This window comes from Helicoverpa armigera, chromosome 7 (genome assembly GCF_030705265.1).
Source record: "Helicoverpa armigera isolate CAAS_96S chromosome 7, ASM3070526v1, whole genome shotgun sequence".
In the NCBI taxonomy this organism is placed as follows: Eukaryota; Metazoa; Arthropoda; class Insecta; order Lepidoptera; family Noctuidae; genus Helicoverpa; species Helicoverpa armigera.
Genome location: NC_087126.1, coordinates 8,127,813 through 8,147,616, shown reverse-complemented (window position 1 = coordinate 8,147,616; position 19,804 = coordinate 8,127,813). Strand labels below are relative to the sequence as shown.

General features: G+C 35.4%; 1 protein-coding gene across 1 annotated transcript; it reads left to right on the top strand.

The window, feature by feature from the left end:
* The first annotated feature begins 723 nt into the window (after positions 1–723).
* Positions 724–18,957, top strand: LOC110373100 (uncharacterized). Its single transcript, XM_021330245.3, has 9 exons — positions 724–883; positions 8,034–8,106; positions 9,381–9,578; positions 11,012–11,125; positions 13,942–14,084; positions 14,474–14,587; positions 14,916–15,072; positions 16,848–18,188; positions 18,583–18,957. Exons 1-8 carry the CDS (start codon positions 852–854, stop codon positions 18,132–18,134), a joined length of 2,118 nt encoding a protein of 705 aa, XP_021185920.3. The 5' UTR covers positions 724–851; the 3' UTR covers positions 18,135–18,188; positions 18,583–18,957.
* Positions 18,958–19,804: the final 847 nt, after the last annotated feature.

Sequence of the window (19,804 nt, the reverse complement as noted above, 5' to 3'; positions counted from 1 at the left end):
ATCCATACTAGAACGTCTACAATCAGCAGCGCTATATTGAAACCTGTTATGAGCCTGCTGTGGTAAAATGATCACGCAGTGATACTACGCTATACGGGCTTTTCGTAGATATAGCGGACTTCTTAACTTATTCGTATTATAGGCTCAATTTACAAGGACGTGAATTTACGTTTTAGTTCAGAGACATACGCACAGAGGGCATTGAATTGACTTTTCTCATACAGTTATTAAAATGTTTATCATTTGTGTTTAATAAAATAACGTAAAAGGGAAATGTGTCTGAACGCAATCTTATCTGTTCTTAATATTAAAAGACACATAAAACGACAGACTAAGTTTATTTGAATTTATTCGTAAAAAATAGGTGAGTGATAATAATTGGTTGTTTTTGTTTCAAACATTTTCGTATTTTAGCTAGTGGTTGTCGTTGCAGCCGTTGAAAGATACCTTTATAAACATCATTATAATTTGCAGAAAGCTACAAAAAGTTTTAGCATTCTGAAGGTAGATTCCATTTAGTTTTTAAATTATAGATGGCGCTCTATTATGTTTCTGCGTCAAGTATTATTAAATGTTATTAAATTATAGTAAATATATACATAGTAATACGCTATTGAGCTTCAAACGTATTTTTGATTTATTTATTGAAATTTAAAATTATTTTCCTATCTAAATAACTACGAGTCTTTTGAGACTCTGCTCTGCTGCCATATTGATTTGTGAGATCACGTGATCAAAACAACTGTCAATTAAATATCATCATGGCGTATTAGACTTTTTCACGGGCGGTTGTGTTTTGCTATGTTTTGTATAGTGATTATTTGAGTGAATTTTCGTATGTGATTATTAATATGATATCGTCGATTATCTCTCGACTGGTCATGTAAGTATATTTTAAAATTGTTCACAGCTATAACATCTGTCAATTAAATTTTTATTTTTGTCTACTCCTTTGTTTGAAAAATGGAAAAAAAATGTTAATAACAATTTCCTGTTTAAACTTGTAGCTAAATTAACAGCAATAGATGCTGATTAGTGATTATCGTCGGTATCGCGTAGTATCATATTGAACTTTTTAATTTAACTGTAATCTTACACAATTGAATCGTCATCAAGCATATTGATGTATTATTGTTTGTAATTCATACTTAGTTGCTATTGTGGCCCGTGCCCGTGGACTTTTCGTAAAATTATTGATTAAATAGGATCACGTAAAATTCGCAATAATAATTTCTTCTGGCCTACCAGCTACTATGACAGTGTCTCCCATTTATTTGATTATTATTTTTATTCTTTAAGCGGATTCAAGGAACCCGCATGTTTTAGTTATCAAATCGTAATGTATTTTTTACCATATATTACGCACTTAATTTATGATAACAGATAAAATGCGTTTGAAAAGAATTAAGAACTAAAACAGGAAAAGAATAGATTCTCTGCCACTGCTGGAATAAAAAGCACTACTACACTGGAATAAAATTTTACATAACCTAATTTTGCCAAGCTTCTTTAACCTGTTCAATTTAATTATTGCACAATATAAGTAATATCTAACAAGCTACATCTGTATATTGGTCCCCTATATTACATACACAAGCATACATAATAGGCCCAAAAGTAAACTCACCTTTTGAATGGATTAAATGGCATCGTCTGACATTTGTGGTGACCGGCCTCGGTCGCTACGTGGGCCTCAGCAGGTCAATAAAAGAACAGTTACAAGAAAAATATTGGCATTGCTACAGATGTTACAAGTATTTACATCATTACGTTTCATTAACTAGCAGCTAGATTCTACACAAGCATGCATCTTTTGGTTCTGTTACAATAAATAAAGAAAAGCTGAGAGTAGTATTAATTTTCCATGATTGATGGCAAAAAATATCAATTGACAGAACCATGCAAGTACACATATGCTTCTAAAAAAGTATACAAACTTACAATAAATTAAAATACAGAAAGTTTATCGTTGAAAGTATAATACTTGATTGCAATTTTGGAAAACACAAGGAATGTGTGTAATATATACTTAACAGTCATAGGTATAGTGAATATTTGAAAGATATAAAGAGTTACAGCAAACAACAGCACATAGGTCTTCATAGCGCTCTGTTGTCATCGTCAATTACAAACCCACAGAAAGGTAAAAAGGTACTTTAGATATTGTGTAGAAAATAGCAAAATCAATAAATTGTGATACTTATTTCTGTATCAATTTCAAGTTTTTATATTATAAAACAAAATAACAACCTAAAAGTTAATATAAAAAACTGACCAGTTTAATGAAATTTAAATAAATCTAGGTTGCATACTCATTTATTTACTAGTCTACCATATTGTTACTAGTCGGGACTAATACCTGTTTTCATTTGTATGAGTAGGTTGTTATTGGTATTAAATGGAAGAGAGTATGTTAAATTGACGTTATAAACAGATTGTCAACATTACTTTTTAATGTTTGTCACCAGATTTCTATCGTTCTTTGTATGTAATTGTTAAGCAGTTTAAACTAGCCATGAGAATAGTTCAAAGCTGGCAAAGGGCCAACTATCTTGATTTCGGGAGCACCCGCCATCCCGAAATTTGGCAACACTTTAAACTTGTGTACGCCTTTTATCATTCTTTTCACCTTCAGACGTAAACTAGCTTTCTGAAAGAATACTTGTATTTTTTGTATTAAATTACAGTTTCATTAAATTACCGCTATCTTCAGTTATCTTTAAGAATCCAATTCGTGTAGTGGAGAAGTAGTTTTGTAACAGAATATGTGCTTTCGGTGACGCATCAAACAAAGAAAAGTTGAGCTTCGTTGCGGAATTCGTCACTAGGGTATCCCAGTGCACTGCCGGGTGCTATTTTCGGCTAAGCTCGGGCGTTCGCCTCTGGTGCAGCGAAGAGAAGGTTTAGTCTGTGGCGCTCACGGCTTGCGTCCGCGTCGCTGGTCTATGCAACAAGTGAAGTGCGTTGACACCTAACTGTAGAGTGATTCATTTATCGACATTCGGTCTTCGCAAAGAGTTAGGTATTAGTGTCTGTTCCGAGTGCGCTCATCGGCTTGCCCCGTCAGGAGGTCGTATACCTTGACAGCGCCACGTTATGTGCTTATTAAGAGCGCTTGTCTTGCCTTATTAGGAACAGCCTCGGCTGTATTACCCTTTACCCAGTTCTGGTGACATATTTTTGTATAATTTTTAAATGTCTTCGCGTACGAAACTTGACATAAGAATAACTATTTATTACGAGGATCATGTAGTTGTGATTTACATTTAACTAACGGTATGTACATAATATAACAAATTAATACGAATGTAAATTCCTATAAATATATGATGAGTTATACCTTGTGTTTATTTTCAAACGCCTTGCAACGTGCTTGAAATGTAATACTGAGCAGTTTTAACGAATCACGAATCTTTTAGCAGCAGGATAATAATGTTTCCTTTCCTATTTTTAATAATCTGTTCAAATACCAATAATTTAATTAACTATGTCTTAGTACATTGACATTATTGCAGTACGGGATGGATGAATAATGAACCTCACTGTGTAAATAACTGGGTTACTCTACCAAAATAACTGTGGCATAATTTTGCTACGAGTACACTGTGAGTCAATAAAATGGAGCCAAAGTTATAATAATTTAAATTAGCGTATCGTTAGTTAAAAACTATACATATATTCAGGAATTCAGCACTTACTAGTTGCCTTTCCCATTAATAATTAATCATAATGATATCCAATGTGTGAACAGTTTATGAGAGGATGACACAATAATCACTTCAAACAAGATGGAATAACATTCTCAAAACAAACCAAGGTTTCTTACCATTTATAGATACCTATGTCAATATTTTTTCTATGGCATAATAAAACTCGACCTACAAGTCCATATTTGGCCGATTTATTTTACCGAAAGACGCAAAGTTATTTATTTAAAAAAAGCATTTGAAGCAATAACCAAACTGGGAGGAGTGTTTTCAACAAACGCCGAACTAATTTAAAATTATAATGAACCGAAGGCACGCTTGACCGATTCTTACAATACACAGGAAGTTTACATATTACTAGGGCCGTTTACGCAAACTTATGTTTTCATATCAAATGATGATATACAAAAGAGGGAGTATTTATTACATTTTGAGATCGTATTGATGACGTAAAGCGACGCGAAATGCGCATAAAGATCTAAACACTCTGATTGTCTAAACAACGAGTGCTGTCGAACTGCGTATTTGTTTATAATGGAAATTAAGCAAATTCCAGAAATAAAATTGGGTTCATGTAGGTCACATTTCGGAAGTGTTGTTCACTCACTGAACATAGTCATCCATCGGGATAACATGAAGAATTTTCAGATGCCATCGGCAATTAAAGTTGTACAAATTGCAACAGTAATTCGCAGCAAAAAGTTTGAAACAAAGAACTAAATGGCTTCCGAAGAAATAATAAAAAACACACCCGTTATTCAATACGTCTAATCATAAGCCACGCTGGCCACGCTCAACTGACTGTTACATCGACCCTGAAGACCGTAGCGATGCGCACGATACGATATGCACACTCCTTATTTAGTCTACCAATAGCCGTACTCGTCCGTATAGAAAGGATCAAGCCGCTTCATTATCGGCCTAACAGGATGCATTCCAATAAAACGTGATTTGACTATAGGAACCTAGTAACCGGTTTCGATAAGTAACCCATAGGCCGATTCATAACCACCTGTTACGTACACTTTCCTTTTTTTTAGACAAACCTGATTCACAAAAAAAATGTAATGTTCCTTACCCTTGACGTTTTTCCCCAAACCTCGTAATGACCAGCTGTAATAAAGAAGCTTTATGATTCATCATTCATTTATAAGAATAGATAACCTTTCAAACAAAACCCACAAGAATATTATAATTTGTTTGCACAATGAAGCAACGGACGTGAATTAGCCTTGCAATCTCGACGTAGGGTTACTAAGTGCTGATTTTATTGTGCCACTAAGTTGTTACAAATGGCCGGCTATAATGGGATTTTGATTATTTTATGCTCTGCGTTGTACTGCCAACCCTGAAGCTGAAAAGCAACTGAACAAAGGCTCTAGCATCGCGTGAGATGTTCGGATGCACCGCAATGCATTAGAGGTTCTTGACCTATATGCGTGGCGTATATTTTTATAACCGATAATTTTGTTCGCGTCCAGTTAAGTTTCTGATTTATGAAAGTTATTCGATGTCTTGATCTTCTTCTAAATAAAAGTATATAACTTTCGAAACTTAGCAGTGGCCAACAAATTAATGCTGCCGTGTAAGGCTTCAACCTAATCATTCATATTAAGGTCATTTACTTTATTAAAGTTATTGTTAATGCACCCACGCTAACATAAAATGTTACGTTTAAGAATAACTTTTGAGGCATTCAGGAAATATGGATAAAACAATTCTTTTATTGTTTTATTATACATCTATTAATTTATTACTGATAGACTAGCAAACTTTGGAGTGATTAAAGGGGAAAAGGTCGTCATATCGCTCATTATTGTAAGTGCTCCATTTGACTACCGATACTTTTTTTATCTAAACAGAACGAAAAAATTGTAGGGCGAATTTATATCCAGTTTCTCGTGTCAGAAAGATGTGGAGTGACTTTTAGACGATATTATCGCCACGATAAGAGTACTTCGTGCCTACTACTGCGTACCCAATATCCATTTACCCTTACGAGCTCGTAAGCGAAGATAATAAACGCCAAATATGATCTTTCAGCAGTTTGTGTTGGCCTCATGCTGCTCCGCTCTACGTAAGGGCATGATCGTACAATACACGCATGCTTTGGCAACGGTTACCGATATAGACCAAATAGGTCGAGTTTCTTCGCCTATTTATTTTAGGACGTTATTAGGGAGTTGTGAAACAGCACCATGTGCGTGTGCGTTCGTTTCGCACGCATGATGATCTAGTTTTATCCACGTTTAGTGTTCCACTTCGCCTGATGCGAAACAGATACATTCCGTGTACATTTCCGATTTTGAAATAATACAAATGCATTCAGGGTTGGTAAAGCTTTGCGCTTTGGTAAATTTCAAACAATAACTGGCATTGAACTCCTGCGTACATCTGGTGACAATGATGATGTTGTGCAATAAAAATAAAGAAGAATAACTTATAAAGGATAATAATTTACGAGAGCATTTTACATAAAGATTTATGATCAGTCCGTTATTGGTAACATAGCTTATTGTCTCCCTCAGGTGGGTGTAGTTTCAGAAGAATGACATCATACAATTACTTATATGGATAAACATTGTTGTACTGATGTTGAGCAACTTACATTACGTTTTTGTCTGTGCAGAAATATATTTAAGAATGTGTATGTCGTAAAGTATGTATTAGTCACTGTTAAGCCATACTATCAAATCCATTACCTTAACAGGTCTCATTTCTGTCATGTCTGTGATACCTAGAGATATCTTATCTGATTCTAGCTAAATTATACTTAATGTATTAGGGCCATCGCATTTCGTTGTTTATTGCCAACCCAAGCGTTTGATAACAGAAAACAATACAGAGATGCTAATAAATGAAAACAAACGTATCATTGTCTTCTATGGTATAAAACACAATACTTATTGTTGTTCCAGACTAAACTTAGACATAGCTGCAGGTATCTATCTACATTAGTATGTATACATCTTGCAACAGCAGTGCAATTGTGTTTATTTTTAAAGTCGTCCACTATAATAGGAATCTTGATATCCAATCCGTGTATGCGAATTCGACGATTGGGGTGGCTCATATTAAACTGGCGAGGTCTCCTAGCCATCTTCAATTTATAATTCATCTAGATTGTCCGCTCTTGCATTATTCGTTTCCGTCGTGCTATCTTTAATACCTTGGAATGGTATTCTCTTACACTCGGAGTTATTATGTACCTACCTCACACTATCATAAAAATCTGGTTCCGTAAGTATTGATTGAAACTTATACACCACCAATGCTATCGGTGCCTACTTTCAGTAAGCACTAACTCGTTAAAATTTCACGCATCCGTGCGCTTAACCGGATAGTGAGCAAGTAGCATAGCGCATGTTGTAAAATCTAATATTTGAACGACCGAATTCCGAAATGCTGACAATCAAATCAAAAATTGATAGAAGCCGAGAGGTAGGTCTAGATATTAACGGTTTGTAATCAACCACATCACATCTTAAACTTCAAACCACCCACGCGCTAGGTGCCGTTTACCAATTAAAATCCAGTTTATTCATTACTAAGTAAAATACAGCACATTGTATTCAACAACAAAGTTACTAAACAACACAATTAATTTCTAGTTAGATTGGAGTCAACAGACTAAAATAAAAGTGAGAAACGTAATTACTATTTGAAGGTCGTCTTTATGTACCTTTGGTGACTATTACTTTCCAACCTAAACAGCAGTCCACACGGCCTCAGTGTGCACCGAGAACGTTGGTATTTATTTACAAGGTAGCCAACAGCTCGCCAATCACGCCGAGACAGATCTTTATTCAATCAGTCTCTACCATTCATCTAGTGCGTGCGTCTTAAATATTAATGTACAGTGCACTCGGACAGACACTATAAACTATAGATAAACAGTGTAATACTCATGCGTTGCTAGAAAACAAATGTCGTGGATACCGTATCCATGGCGGTGGGTCGCGCGACCGGTAACCGTGACGACAGTCCTCGCCTGCCGCCGCTGAGCCTCGGACTGTCCAGCGTCCGATTCATTGTCAACAAGCTCGAGGCGGAGTACGCTCGTGTCACCGCGCCCGACACTTTTGAATCCTGTCAAGAACTCGTCAAATACGACCCGAACGTCGACGAGGGTTACGACGATTACGATGACTCCCTTCTCGGGCAACCGAGAGGACAAGTCTGGAATCGATTCGCGACGAACCTAGGATTGGCTCTCAATAGATGCATCCCTAGTGTCACGTTTGGAAACTTTGGCATATTCGCCTTGACGACGGGATTCTTTGCGCCCAAGATGATCACTTATCTGGTGGTGTATCCGTTTTGCAGATTGGTATTCGGGACCCTCTACCCGGCATATGCATCATATAAAGCTGTCCGGACGAAGGATATGAAAGAATATGTAAGTGCATTTATACTTGTTTATAGATTATTAGTAACAATCCATTGTCTTTGCTCCATAACGTGTACCGCTTCAGCTATTAGGGAACAATTAAACAACATTACCTACTCTGTGAGCTTCAAAAGGCAGGCAATTGTCAAACGACGAACTACCATTTGTAGAGCGTCAAATTGGTGTGTTGTAAAAATGTATAATTTGCCGTAAATGGTTCAGTTAAGTACAACAGTGGCCTTGTTACGGGCAGTCGCTCGTGTTTGAAACGCTTCGGCTCCCACTGTGTCCTTTACCTTGTTCCCGGCTTCCTATGACTAATTACTGTCGGCCGACAGCAGGTACATTATCCCTTAGTATTGTTTTATAAACAATACCCAGAATTGTGTTTACATAGTGTCATGATTCAAACGAATATTTTGTTACTGAATACCGATGCTCTTTTTGAGGCAGTGAGTTAGCAATGCCTGTTTATTTTTGTTTACTATAAAAAGGTTTTTAATAAAGTATTATTACTGACCTACATTAGTTGGCTGTTTTCCTTATTCAGGCTGTCAAACAAACATGTTAAACAGTTGTATGAATGAGTAATATTTACACTGTAATTTCAGACTTATTTATTTACTCTTTAGATGTAACTATCTTCTCATTATTAAACACATGTTAATGTTGTAGTTCCATACGTAGGTAATTACCTTAGCTTTGATTACATGTTAAATTATAATATCCAATATTATTTATATTCCTTCAACACTACTATTTAATAACTTGAATTTATTCGATTGGAAACATTTCATTTACAGGCAGGCTATTAAAAGCTTCCGTTAGGTTTACCCCTCTATCACCTTGGAAACCAATTGACTAGGGTTCGCTAGTTCGCCTTTGCCCCACCCTTCCTCCCCCTAGATAGACTCATTAAGCTGAATACTTGTTATAAAGTTCTATAGGCAATAACTTTATCATTTATTGTGGTAACCTGGTAGGTAATTGTTAAAAACAGCCTCACTTCCTGTGGTTTCTTTTACCACACAGTACTGAAATATTTAAGTATGTAGCAGGATAGTATTTACAGTTTTACGAACTATGTTTTTTTCAAAGACTCGAAACCATTATACCACAAGACCAACTCAGATTTCTGCACATCAAAATTCCACTATTGCCAATCCTTTCTAATGCTAGAGAACAGGGCTTAGGTCCCATATTATAATGTCACTGAGCTAGATCCCCATCCATTTGTGCCAATTTTTAATCCTTTATCTTAACCTAAACATTATATTTTTCAGGTAAAATGGATGATGTATTGGATAGTATTCGCTTTTTTCACATGCACGGAGACGTTCACGGACGTGTTTCTGTCATGGTTCCCCTTCTACTACGAGGTGAAGATAGTTCTTGTACTGTGGCTGCTGTCTCCGGCCACCAAGGGGTCTTCTATACTCTACAGGAAATTCGTACACCCCGCGTTATGCAGGCGAGAACAGGTAAGGAGTTAAGTCTTATTTATTCAAATAATATGTAGGTAATTGCAAATGGTTTAACCAGTCACATCAGGGCTCACGAAGGAGAATTTGCCCGTTATCGAAATCGATTAGGAGGACTATACCATAATGGCAAAGAGCAAGTTTGGGCTCTCGTTTCTTTTTACCACAAGTTTACATTGTATGGGTCATGGACGATTTAGTGAAAGAACGTGGTATTTACCGTTGTTGTTTGCAGCAAAAAATATTGACAATAGGTTATATGATTATTGTAGGCGTAGGAGAATGTGGTCTAGTATGGTTACTTATTTATTTGAAGAGATTAGTTGCAGTTAGATTAGATGCAGGAATACGATTCGCAATAATCGCAATATTAGGAGCAGTCAATTGTTTAGTAGTGACGAAGTAACAGTTTAGTAAGATAGCCTAGAGCTCTACATGTGTTGCAAACGAATTCGCTTGTAAACTTGTTACAATGACAATCTAAATATTTATTTTTCCAACACTGTGCACTTGTAATGATATAATCAATTATATCATTCTGAATCAGAATGAACACCGCATTACTGTAGCACTAGATCTTACAGAATGAATACAATATTATCATTGCTGAAAATTTTATAGACAACTAGCTTCTGCCAGCGGTTTCACCCGCATCCCGTGGGAACTACTTCCCGTACCGGGATAAAAATTTAGCCTATAGCCTTCCTCGATAAATGGGCTATCTAACACTGAATTTTCAAATCGGACCAGTAGTTCCTGAGATTAGCGCGTTCAAACAAACAAACAAGAACTCTTCAGCTTTATAATATTAATATAGATTTGGCCTAAATAATTCCTTGGACAAAATTCACGACACCATGTCAGGTCTCATTGCTTTGATCACGAAAGTCAGGTCCAGGGTATTTCCACAATCAATACACACAGGAATGGTTTGCACAAATGCATAGCACGGTAATGCAACACGATGCACGTTGTTGTTAGCAAGTACGCAAATAGAATTCGCTTATCCTTGTTATGTATTACTATGGTTGCGTTGACAATTATAACACCCACGTTTATGATAAGTCTGTTCTTCGAGAAGGTGTATTTTATATAGCTGAAGTTTGAAAAGCAATATTCATGAAATAACCATTCATTTTGGCACCAATGAGTGAGAAATGGATAGAATGTTGATAATAAAACGAGGTGAACGTTTGCCTACAAAATAGCGTTAATATTAGTTCATAAAATACAGTTGAAGTCCTATAAAACGGAAGCACATGTTTGATAGATATAAAATCTGATATAAATAATAACACAAACAGGAATGAGTAATAAAAGCGAGGTTTCACACTAAATTCGGGGGATTACGATATCGAAGTCGTGATTCATACATAAAATTTTTAACAATTTATGTGTTATGTTTTATTAACTTTTATTTTTCTATATTCCAGGAAATAGATGAGTACATAGCGAAGGCTAAAGACCAGGGTTACCATACAGTGCTCAATTTGGGCACGAAGGGCGTCAACTATGCCACAACGGTTATCATGCAGACTGCCATTAAAGTAAGTTTTGTCAACCCTCACAATAACCAATGCGGCATGCCTAGGTGTGTAACAACACTCTCATCTAAGATCTGTTGTAAACGAAACTTTAAACAGTTCTTACATGAGCCAGATAAGGGTGTCGGTGGGCTTTAACCCTTAACAAAAATACAGTTACAAGTGTTAATTGATGTTTAACTTGTGTTGTTTTCATACCACTTAGTTGTCACAGAGCAAATAGGTTTACCCAAGCAACAGTGTGGCATGTTTGATTACAGTGTGAATTATGTAAATAAGTTAGCGAAACCCACAGTGCTAATTTGCACACAGCTTTACATGTTTTTTTTTTATTTCCCAAATTGCCCTGATCGCACTTAGCAAGCTAGCCAGCCAGTAGCCACCAGTCATCGGGCATGACCACATCAAAGACCATGTAATATCTCAACTCTCACAATTTGATCGAACCACATAGCCGCTTTGTTTAATTTCGTCTTTTTTAATTTTATTAACACGCTTTTTTAATTTCTCCCTTTCCACCCCCATCTTTTCCAAATATCCTTTCCATTGCTGCTTCACGCAGAACTTCAATCTGCCGAGTCCTGAGCAAGACCGAGAGGCACGCGGTAGACAAGCTATCAAGTCTCGTGACGTCACCGACGGCTACCATGACTCCTATGAGGATTTAGAGTACCAACGTTCTGACCTGCCGGGCATTGTCGAGATAGTAGAGCTGGACCGAGATGACGAGCCGCAAGACTATCTCTCAGGGGACGGCGACGCTCGTGACCCTAACTACGACCCCGAAGACACTTCAGCGCGAAGCAGAGGCAACGTCATCCGCAAACGCAAAGTTGCCAAAGATAAAGAAAAAGACAAACGACCTCGGAGTAAGTCCAGAGGTCGCCGCACGAGATCTCAAGCGGCCATAGACAAAGAGAACAACGAAATTATGGTCGATTAAATGACGAGTACGAATGAAGCTCAACTGTGATGTTTAGATAATTTTAGACAACAACTTGGGAGACCCGTTGTTTTTAAAATATCAAGTGTATCACCCAAAAACCTTTATAGTTCGAATGATGTTGCGAAATTTAAAATTAATGCTACTTGTATTGGATACGCTTTTGGTTTGACCTGTATATTTGAATTTTAAAATCTACAATCGTATATAGCGAGTTTGTTCCCCCTATTTTCGGATGATAAAATGTTTTTGTTTTATATTCCGAGAACTCATTTAAAATAAACTGATCAGTCAGTAGGCCGTGAGACATTTTATGGCTACCACATCCGACATAGTAGGAACAAACTTTTTAAGAAAATGTATCACTGTCTTACTCGAGAATTTAGATAAATATAGTGGTAAAGATTTCACTTTAAATAAAAATGTCATATCCATAGTTGTTTAGAAGAAATGTAGGTATGAGCTCTATTACCAAAAGATTTTGAGATCTTATAATAAATGTCTAATACTATGTAGTCTTTTATAATATTTTTAGCCATTATATTACGAGGTTATGCTGGTCAAACGCCTCTTACTCAGTTTATTCCGTTACAAAAATCTGAGACTTTCTTCGTAATTAAATATATTTTTGTATATCTTATTTTATTTCGTAATTTTGTTACACCAACAATTTTGTTGCAACTGAAGCCAAAGCATCAATCAAATTCTTGTCGCATTTCTCTCTTTTATTTACTAGCCTTTTTAGTGATCTATGTGTCTTCTCTACAAACATTCATATTACTCTGTCTGAAATAGGAAAAACATCTACCAAATTAAGACAACTTTTGCATTTCTTACGTAAAATGAGTCGCAATCGTCCCGGAGTTTCTTTGAAATTGTCTAATGATTCTAAACATGTATTTCAATTTTTACTGTTCCTAAACTGTCCTGCACAAACTCATAAACGAGCGGATTTATTTAATATTTTACATCGCATGACGTTTTGTAATTAATTACATAATTAGTTTGTAAATATATAGATGTAATACACGTAATTTTGTCAAGTTTTAATAGTTAAAAGACAGGTATAGTAGCGTATGCGGGCCAATCGAAGACTGCAAGTACAATATAATGGGCCGCATATTCTCCTATCTCTTTCTAGTGGCGTAGATATATAGGCTTGCCAACTCTATGGTATATTACCTCTATACATAACATGTTATTTTGCAAAGAACGCATGTCTTGTGAAACCACCAACGTTGTGTATCGTGTTATTTAGATTTAGTTGTGTGACTGATTTAGTTTTATATTCGATGATTTCTCAATAAATAAATATAATGTCTTCTTAATCGTTTATTTTTGTAAAGCGTACGATATCATCGCTTTAATAGAAATTATGACAGCATGCGCTTTGCCTCACAAAGCTTGTGTAACTGAAGCGTTACTGCCGAGTTCACGTAAGTATTTTTGTGTTTATATAATTTTAGGATTAGTCCCACTTACAAAGGTTCATTTAAATCATATACCCAACACTTCTGTACAAATTGTTATTAAGCTTTTGAAGCGTTCGGATCATATATCATGACACCAAGCTAGCTCCAACATTTTGCTACAACACGCATCTCTTTACCTTTTAAAACAAAATAGCAAATCAATGCTTGTGTTATTGTTATTATTTTTAAAACAGGCACCCTATAAAGTTATATAAAATGACTGGGGATTATTGTTAGTTAACGAAATTTACTAATTGTGGTATATTTGGTAATATACCACAATTAGTAAATTTAAAAAATAAAAATATTGAAATATATGGAAATATTGCCTAGACTGGTGTCTAGGCAATATTTCTACCTAATTTCTTTTTCCTAAAATTTAAATTTAATCTAAAATTCTTCAGGGCGGTGGAGGGCTAGTTCAGCAACTGCGCAAGAGTTACAGCCTGTCCGACCTGACGGAATGCGAGCCGCGTGAGGAGAGAGGCAGCGATGAAGCCGACGATGTTCTCACCGAGCCCAGGCTTATACGACGAGGTGGTAAAAGGTAGGCAAACACAAATATAATGACAAATTAAAATATACCCAATCGTCTATAGACCTATTATGGTTGCAATCTTACCAGCTGTAACTATCAAATGTTTAAATACTAGTAGCGAAGACCCGTAACGAGGCAGAACACTAAAACGCTTATGCATTTTCCAGTCCAGGCACCAAAAAGTTTATTAGAGGAAAATGCATAAAATATTGAGACACACATTATCTTTACAAATTTTTGCCGATGTTTTTGGCGATTTGATGTTATCGATGAAAAATACTTAGGTAGACTTGGCGAAATTGTTCAATCAAAAAAAACGGTTTTAAAAATGAGAATTGATCGTAAAACATTAGTTTTAGTTAGCCACATTAACTTATTAGCTTATTTTGTATCCACAGTGGATTCTCCACCCGCCGCAGCGCTTCGGAGTCGAACAGCCGTTCGCCGATGTACTTCCCCGAGGTCGATGTTGATGTTAGACCTCGAGCTAGGACCGATGAACCCGATTTCAGGTTGGTGTTGCACCTATCATAGTTTAATAAAATAAGAATACATATTCGGTTTTTTGACCACGAACGTCTGGTCGAGTTTATTTTATAAGCTGTTTATTTGCTGCTGCACTTAAATTTTACTCATTCTCTTTGTAATTATTATGTATTTCAATGTAAAACATCCATTTGCGATCTAAAGGTAAAAAATTACGTCTAAAGGTGTGACACTTTTTTTCGTCAGCCTGCCTTTGCCGTACGTATTGCCTGTCATATGGTCAATTTCAATGTCAATCAATATATTGCTCCTCTAGAGCATCCTTCTTATTACAAAAACATTTCACTCTTCCAGTCACATAAAATCATCAGAGGACATAAGCTCTGGGTACTCGAGCGCGGACAACAGCGCCTCCCTCACGCGCACGGCGTCGCTGGGCGCCGGCGCCCGCGCTCGCGGACGGTCTTCTAGAACTACCGTCACCACCATCAAACGACCACAAGCTGCCGAGGTCTGGTAACCCTGTACTTTATTATGACGTTACATGAGCTTAGTTATTGGGTAAAAGTCATAAACTCAAAAACGTTTTAGGCTGATAAATCAGCACTTATCGAAAGTCAAAAACAAAAGACAGCCCCCAAAACGCCCTCCCTTCACCACTTCCTATGTGTTTTTGCTGGGAAGAAGTGGCGCAACAACCTCCCCAGCAACACACGCCTTTTAATTAGGTTGGAAGAAGTTATTAATAAAATACAAATATAATAAACAGGAACCTTTGTTGTAAAGGTTCAGAAATCACTGAACCAATTTGAAAATTCTTTCACTTTTGTGGCGCCACCATATCCCCGAGGAAAATATGCTACATTTTGTCCGGGTATAGGAAGTATTTCCGCGGATAAAACAGTGAATTTTCATTTTTTATTGCATTCTTTACTGACTATTTTTTACGGTGGTGACACTACCCAATAGCTATGCTCATGTGTTCAGACGATGATTGCATACTTTACGGATACTTGATTTTGTACTGTATCTTAAAATTTCGATTGTATAGTATGCAATTTGTTACCCAGCCCTAGTTCACGAAGAGAAATTTAGTGAAGAGCCAGTTTTAATATAATTTGTTCTATTTAATTCGAAATTATTCTAAGCATAGACACTAAAACAGCTTAAAAAATGTGTACACTTATTTAATTTTATAATAAACTACTGCCGAATTTAGACTAAGAATTGGTTCTATTATCTTAGTATATAAGATACATTATATTGAGCGTTAAAATGTTTGAAATTGAAATATGCATGTTTATTTAATAGACGGTTGTATTTTAATCTTTGTTAAAAATATAATAGAATGAACTATGATAGTCTGAATAAAACGCACAAAAATGTACCTGCTTTTATACAGACAGTTTTTACAGTTTAATAACAAATGTAAAGTTATGAAATTGTGAATTATCTTCTGAACTAGGGCTGGCGACTGTTATTTTAAAAATACGAAATTAATTGTTGTTTTAATTATTTCATTATGCTCATAAACCGTTTTTCATATTCTATGAGCTAGTGAAAATAATTACAATAATAAAAATCAAAAATATATCACGTTCCTTACACTTATTTTAATTCTGAAGTATTTTATTCAAATATTGTATTGTGGGGATCCATTTATGTTGGGTATTTTTGCAGTTAACTAAGTGCTTTCATGTTATTATAAAATCACTATATCAAGTAAAATTTAGCTGTAAAGCTTTAGATGTTTTTGTGAAACTTTGAGCTGCTAAAGTACCCTACATAAATGTTTTTTTTAGTGTTTTGGTGTGCCAGGGTATGATTGGTGCTGGGTTTGAAGCCAGAACATTATTAAGTAATGTGCGAAAATCTATAAGTATTGGCTATTTGACTGAACAAATATATCTTTAAACGTATGATGTCTTACGAATGGGTATGTGTAAAGGCTCAAATGTTGAAAATGACATACCTACCTTAACGTTATCGCTATTTAGCTTGAGTGTTAATAATTATATAATGAAAAGTATTATTCTAGTACTAGTTAATCTGATTGGCATATTAAGAATAAGGATCTTTATGAAGTAAATAATTTAAATCCCAATTATTTTAGCACACATAAATCATAGTTTATTAAAGCATGATCTAAGATCGATATGATCGCACTAGTACACCACTATAATAGCAATTGTATGCCAATAAGTCTGTTATTGCATTTATTAGCTTATATTATTTTGTGTTTGCATTATTTATTTTGATGTAGACTTAAGGCCTTTTTATTTAAAGGGAAGTCAAGTTATCATCGAGGAGCTACAAGACGACGATAGTTTTGACTATGCGAATATGCCCGCTCTTATTAATTCCCCGTCTCCCATGTTCTTATCCCATACGCAACCCCCTTTTATATACCAGTATGTTGGTGACCAAGTAAAGATCCTACAAGTATTAGGTAATTTCCCCTTCAATACAAGTGTTAATAATCAAACCGATAACAGTACAGATCACCGGGACCAAAAAGAAGTTACTTCTAAAGAAAGTTCAATAATTAGTTCTGTAGACAAAGATAAAGAAGGCAAAACCGATGTCTCTATATCTAAAACAGAAGATATTAAAATTAAAGAAAGCGATGTTGTGTCAGACATTCCTGTTGAAAATCAACAAAAAGACAATAAAGATGATCAATCTAGTGCAAAAAATGAAGATATACCTTTTGAGACTGCTCTGGATGATATAGCTAAAGAACCAGTGGTCACAAAAGAACCGGTAACATTTATTTTAGATACCGATACCACGAGCCTTGATACCTCAATAAACGATAACGATTCTGCCGAAAGCGATGACGAAGCATCTTTTGGTACGCCAGAAGATTCCCCTAAAAGTAAAAGAAAATCGCCTAAAGGCAAATACGGTAAGGGCAAGGCGCCGCCGCCACCGCCCAAAGATGATACAGAGGAGCTTACATTAGATGACAATAATAAATCTGAAGCAGATCTATCACTGAAAAGTACAACGTCCCACGAAAGTTTAAATGAAATGGTAAATAAGCTACCTAATAACAGTTTCAATGAAACAGGGGCAGTAAAAGGTCTACAAGTTGTTAATCCTATTGCCGAAAATAAAAAGCGACATAAGTCTAAATCACCTGCCCGAATCCCTAAAGGCAACGCTTCAGGTTTGGGGAAACTGTTACAGTTGCCTGGAAAGCTTGCTTTTTGGCACAAAGCAGAAGACAAACCAAAGTCAGATGATACTTCTACCTCATCCGATGATCGCAGTAGAAGATCATCTACCATTGAAAAGGCTGCAGACGACTTTCAAAGTTGTACTGACCTAAACACTCTCGCCACTGATGAGATAAAGGAACCAGATAACAATGTAACTCAAGTAGAAAAAGCAGATGATCAAATCAGTTTTAAAGATGCTGATTTAGGTGATGAAGATATTTCTAAAGAAATAATTGATAAGAGTGACGCTTTACAGAAGCTCATTGAAGCTAAAATAGCTGGTCATCCTGAATATAAGTACATATCGTTACATGATGAACCTTCTACGTCAAAATCTACTGATGTGTAGGAAGGTCCTAAATCCCAAGCCCGCTTTCACTTGCAGCTGAAGTTAGGGAACACAGTATGTTTATTTTAGTTTCGTTTTGCGAGTGTTGTTTTAAAAATTACCATGCATGACTTTAGTTGTTATTAAATAGACTACACTAATATTTAACCTGAAGTGTATGAAAACTTTTTTTTTTTCATTTTATGTATTTGCTTTGCAGTTTGTTATGTGTGCTGTGTTGTATTTATTTATGTTTATATTTCGTTTTACTAGACTTTCTTCCTTAATCCTTCCAACAACTGACCACCTAAGCCAATATACAAATTTTATGTACATACTTGTGGATGCACTTTCTTGGCAAGTTATAGTGACTGAATAATAATATTAAAAATGCCACCATACATTAATAACTGAGTAGAGTGCTTGTGCTTTTTTGAGTTAGTTTTCAATTTACTCCTTTTATTTTCAGGCAATGCTGACGGCCTCTGCTACCATACCCCGCGCAAAAAAATCTAATAAAAGGAAAACACAGTAGATCGTACCCGAATAAGTACCTATATTTATTCCTTTCAGCCGAGCTTCGTGCAAGAACTATTTATGCTCTCTATATTTTCAGTAATGTTATTTAATCAAATTATGAAGCTAAATTTTGAAAAGATTTTAAGCAGTTCTTAGAGAGCATAATCTTTTTTCCAATCTTCCGCGCTTTTAGAAGCTACAATACATCAGTTCACGTTGAATATGTATCATATCATTGGCCTTTTGTTAGACTTGCATGCAAAATTCACATGTAGACATTAATATTACAATACAGGATTTCATTATTGGAATTAAAACATAATTATGCAATCAATATAGATCGAGATATATTTTATACCTTGGCATCTAATTGAATCTCATACATTTTAATAGGACAAGCGTATTACGTAAGTAGAGTTTTAATTAATTTGTAGTTTAGTTTCATTATTTCAATTGAATTCATGCTGATCTCAGCATTATTATCAGTTAGTGAGCTGATCATTTATAAATAAAAAAGTAAACGATGGTTATCCGTCTTATTTAATATATTAGGCATGAAATGCGTGATTGTTTTTTGAATATTATTTATGAGAACATAATTCTCAATAATGCTCCTGAACTAAATGCCAGTATTTGTATTACTTTTGAATGGATAAGTATCTAAATAATTCTCATATGTATGTGTATAGATAGAAGAAATCCTAGCAAAACTGTCAAAAAATATCTGATAATAATTATCAGCCTGCTAAAGCTACGCTAGAAATAGAAGAGGTTGTTCCCTAAATAATACTTACTGTCTTATTAATATAATTAGCTATTTTCGCTGAATCATTATTGGTAATTTATAATTTTAGCCAAAAATTGCCAAATTGACACTAAACGACTCAACAATTAGCAGAAATTATTTTTTATTAGTCATATTTATTATAGAATTAGTTTTTAGAAAAATAAAACTAGTCGTTAATGAATTTTATGAATAAGTACATAGCTTCAATGAGGCTTCATATCGGAATTGTATGAGTATAGGCGAAAATGAGGAAAGGCTGTAATAATTACCAAATCATCACTTGAATTAGCTTCCATTGCATGTTATGTTACCTACTGGTGGCTTCCTTTTATGCAGTTTTTTTTATATAGCTTAAACCCCTGGTGTTTTGTAAACAATTGACCTC

What these genes read in the sequence shown, in the direction of transcription:
- LOC110373100 (XM_021330245.3), top strand. Translation starts at nt 852, where the DNA reads ATGATATCGTCGATTATCTCTCGACTGGTCAT. An exon ending in CGTTATGCAGGCGAGAACAG is followed by an intron (nt 9,579 to 11,011) that starts GTAAGGAGTTAA and finishes TCTATATTCCAG; the next exon opens with GAAATAGATGAGTACATAGC. An exon ending in ACCGATGAACCCGATTTCAG is followed by an intron (nt 14,588 to 14,915) that starts GTTGGTGTTGCA and finishes TCACTCTTCCAG; the next exon opens with TCACATAAAATCATCAGAGG.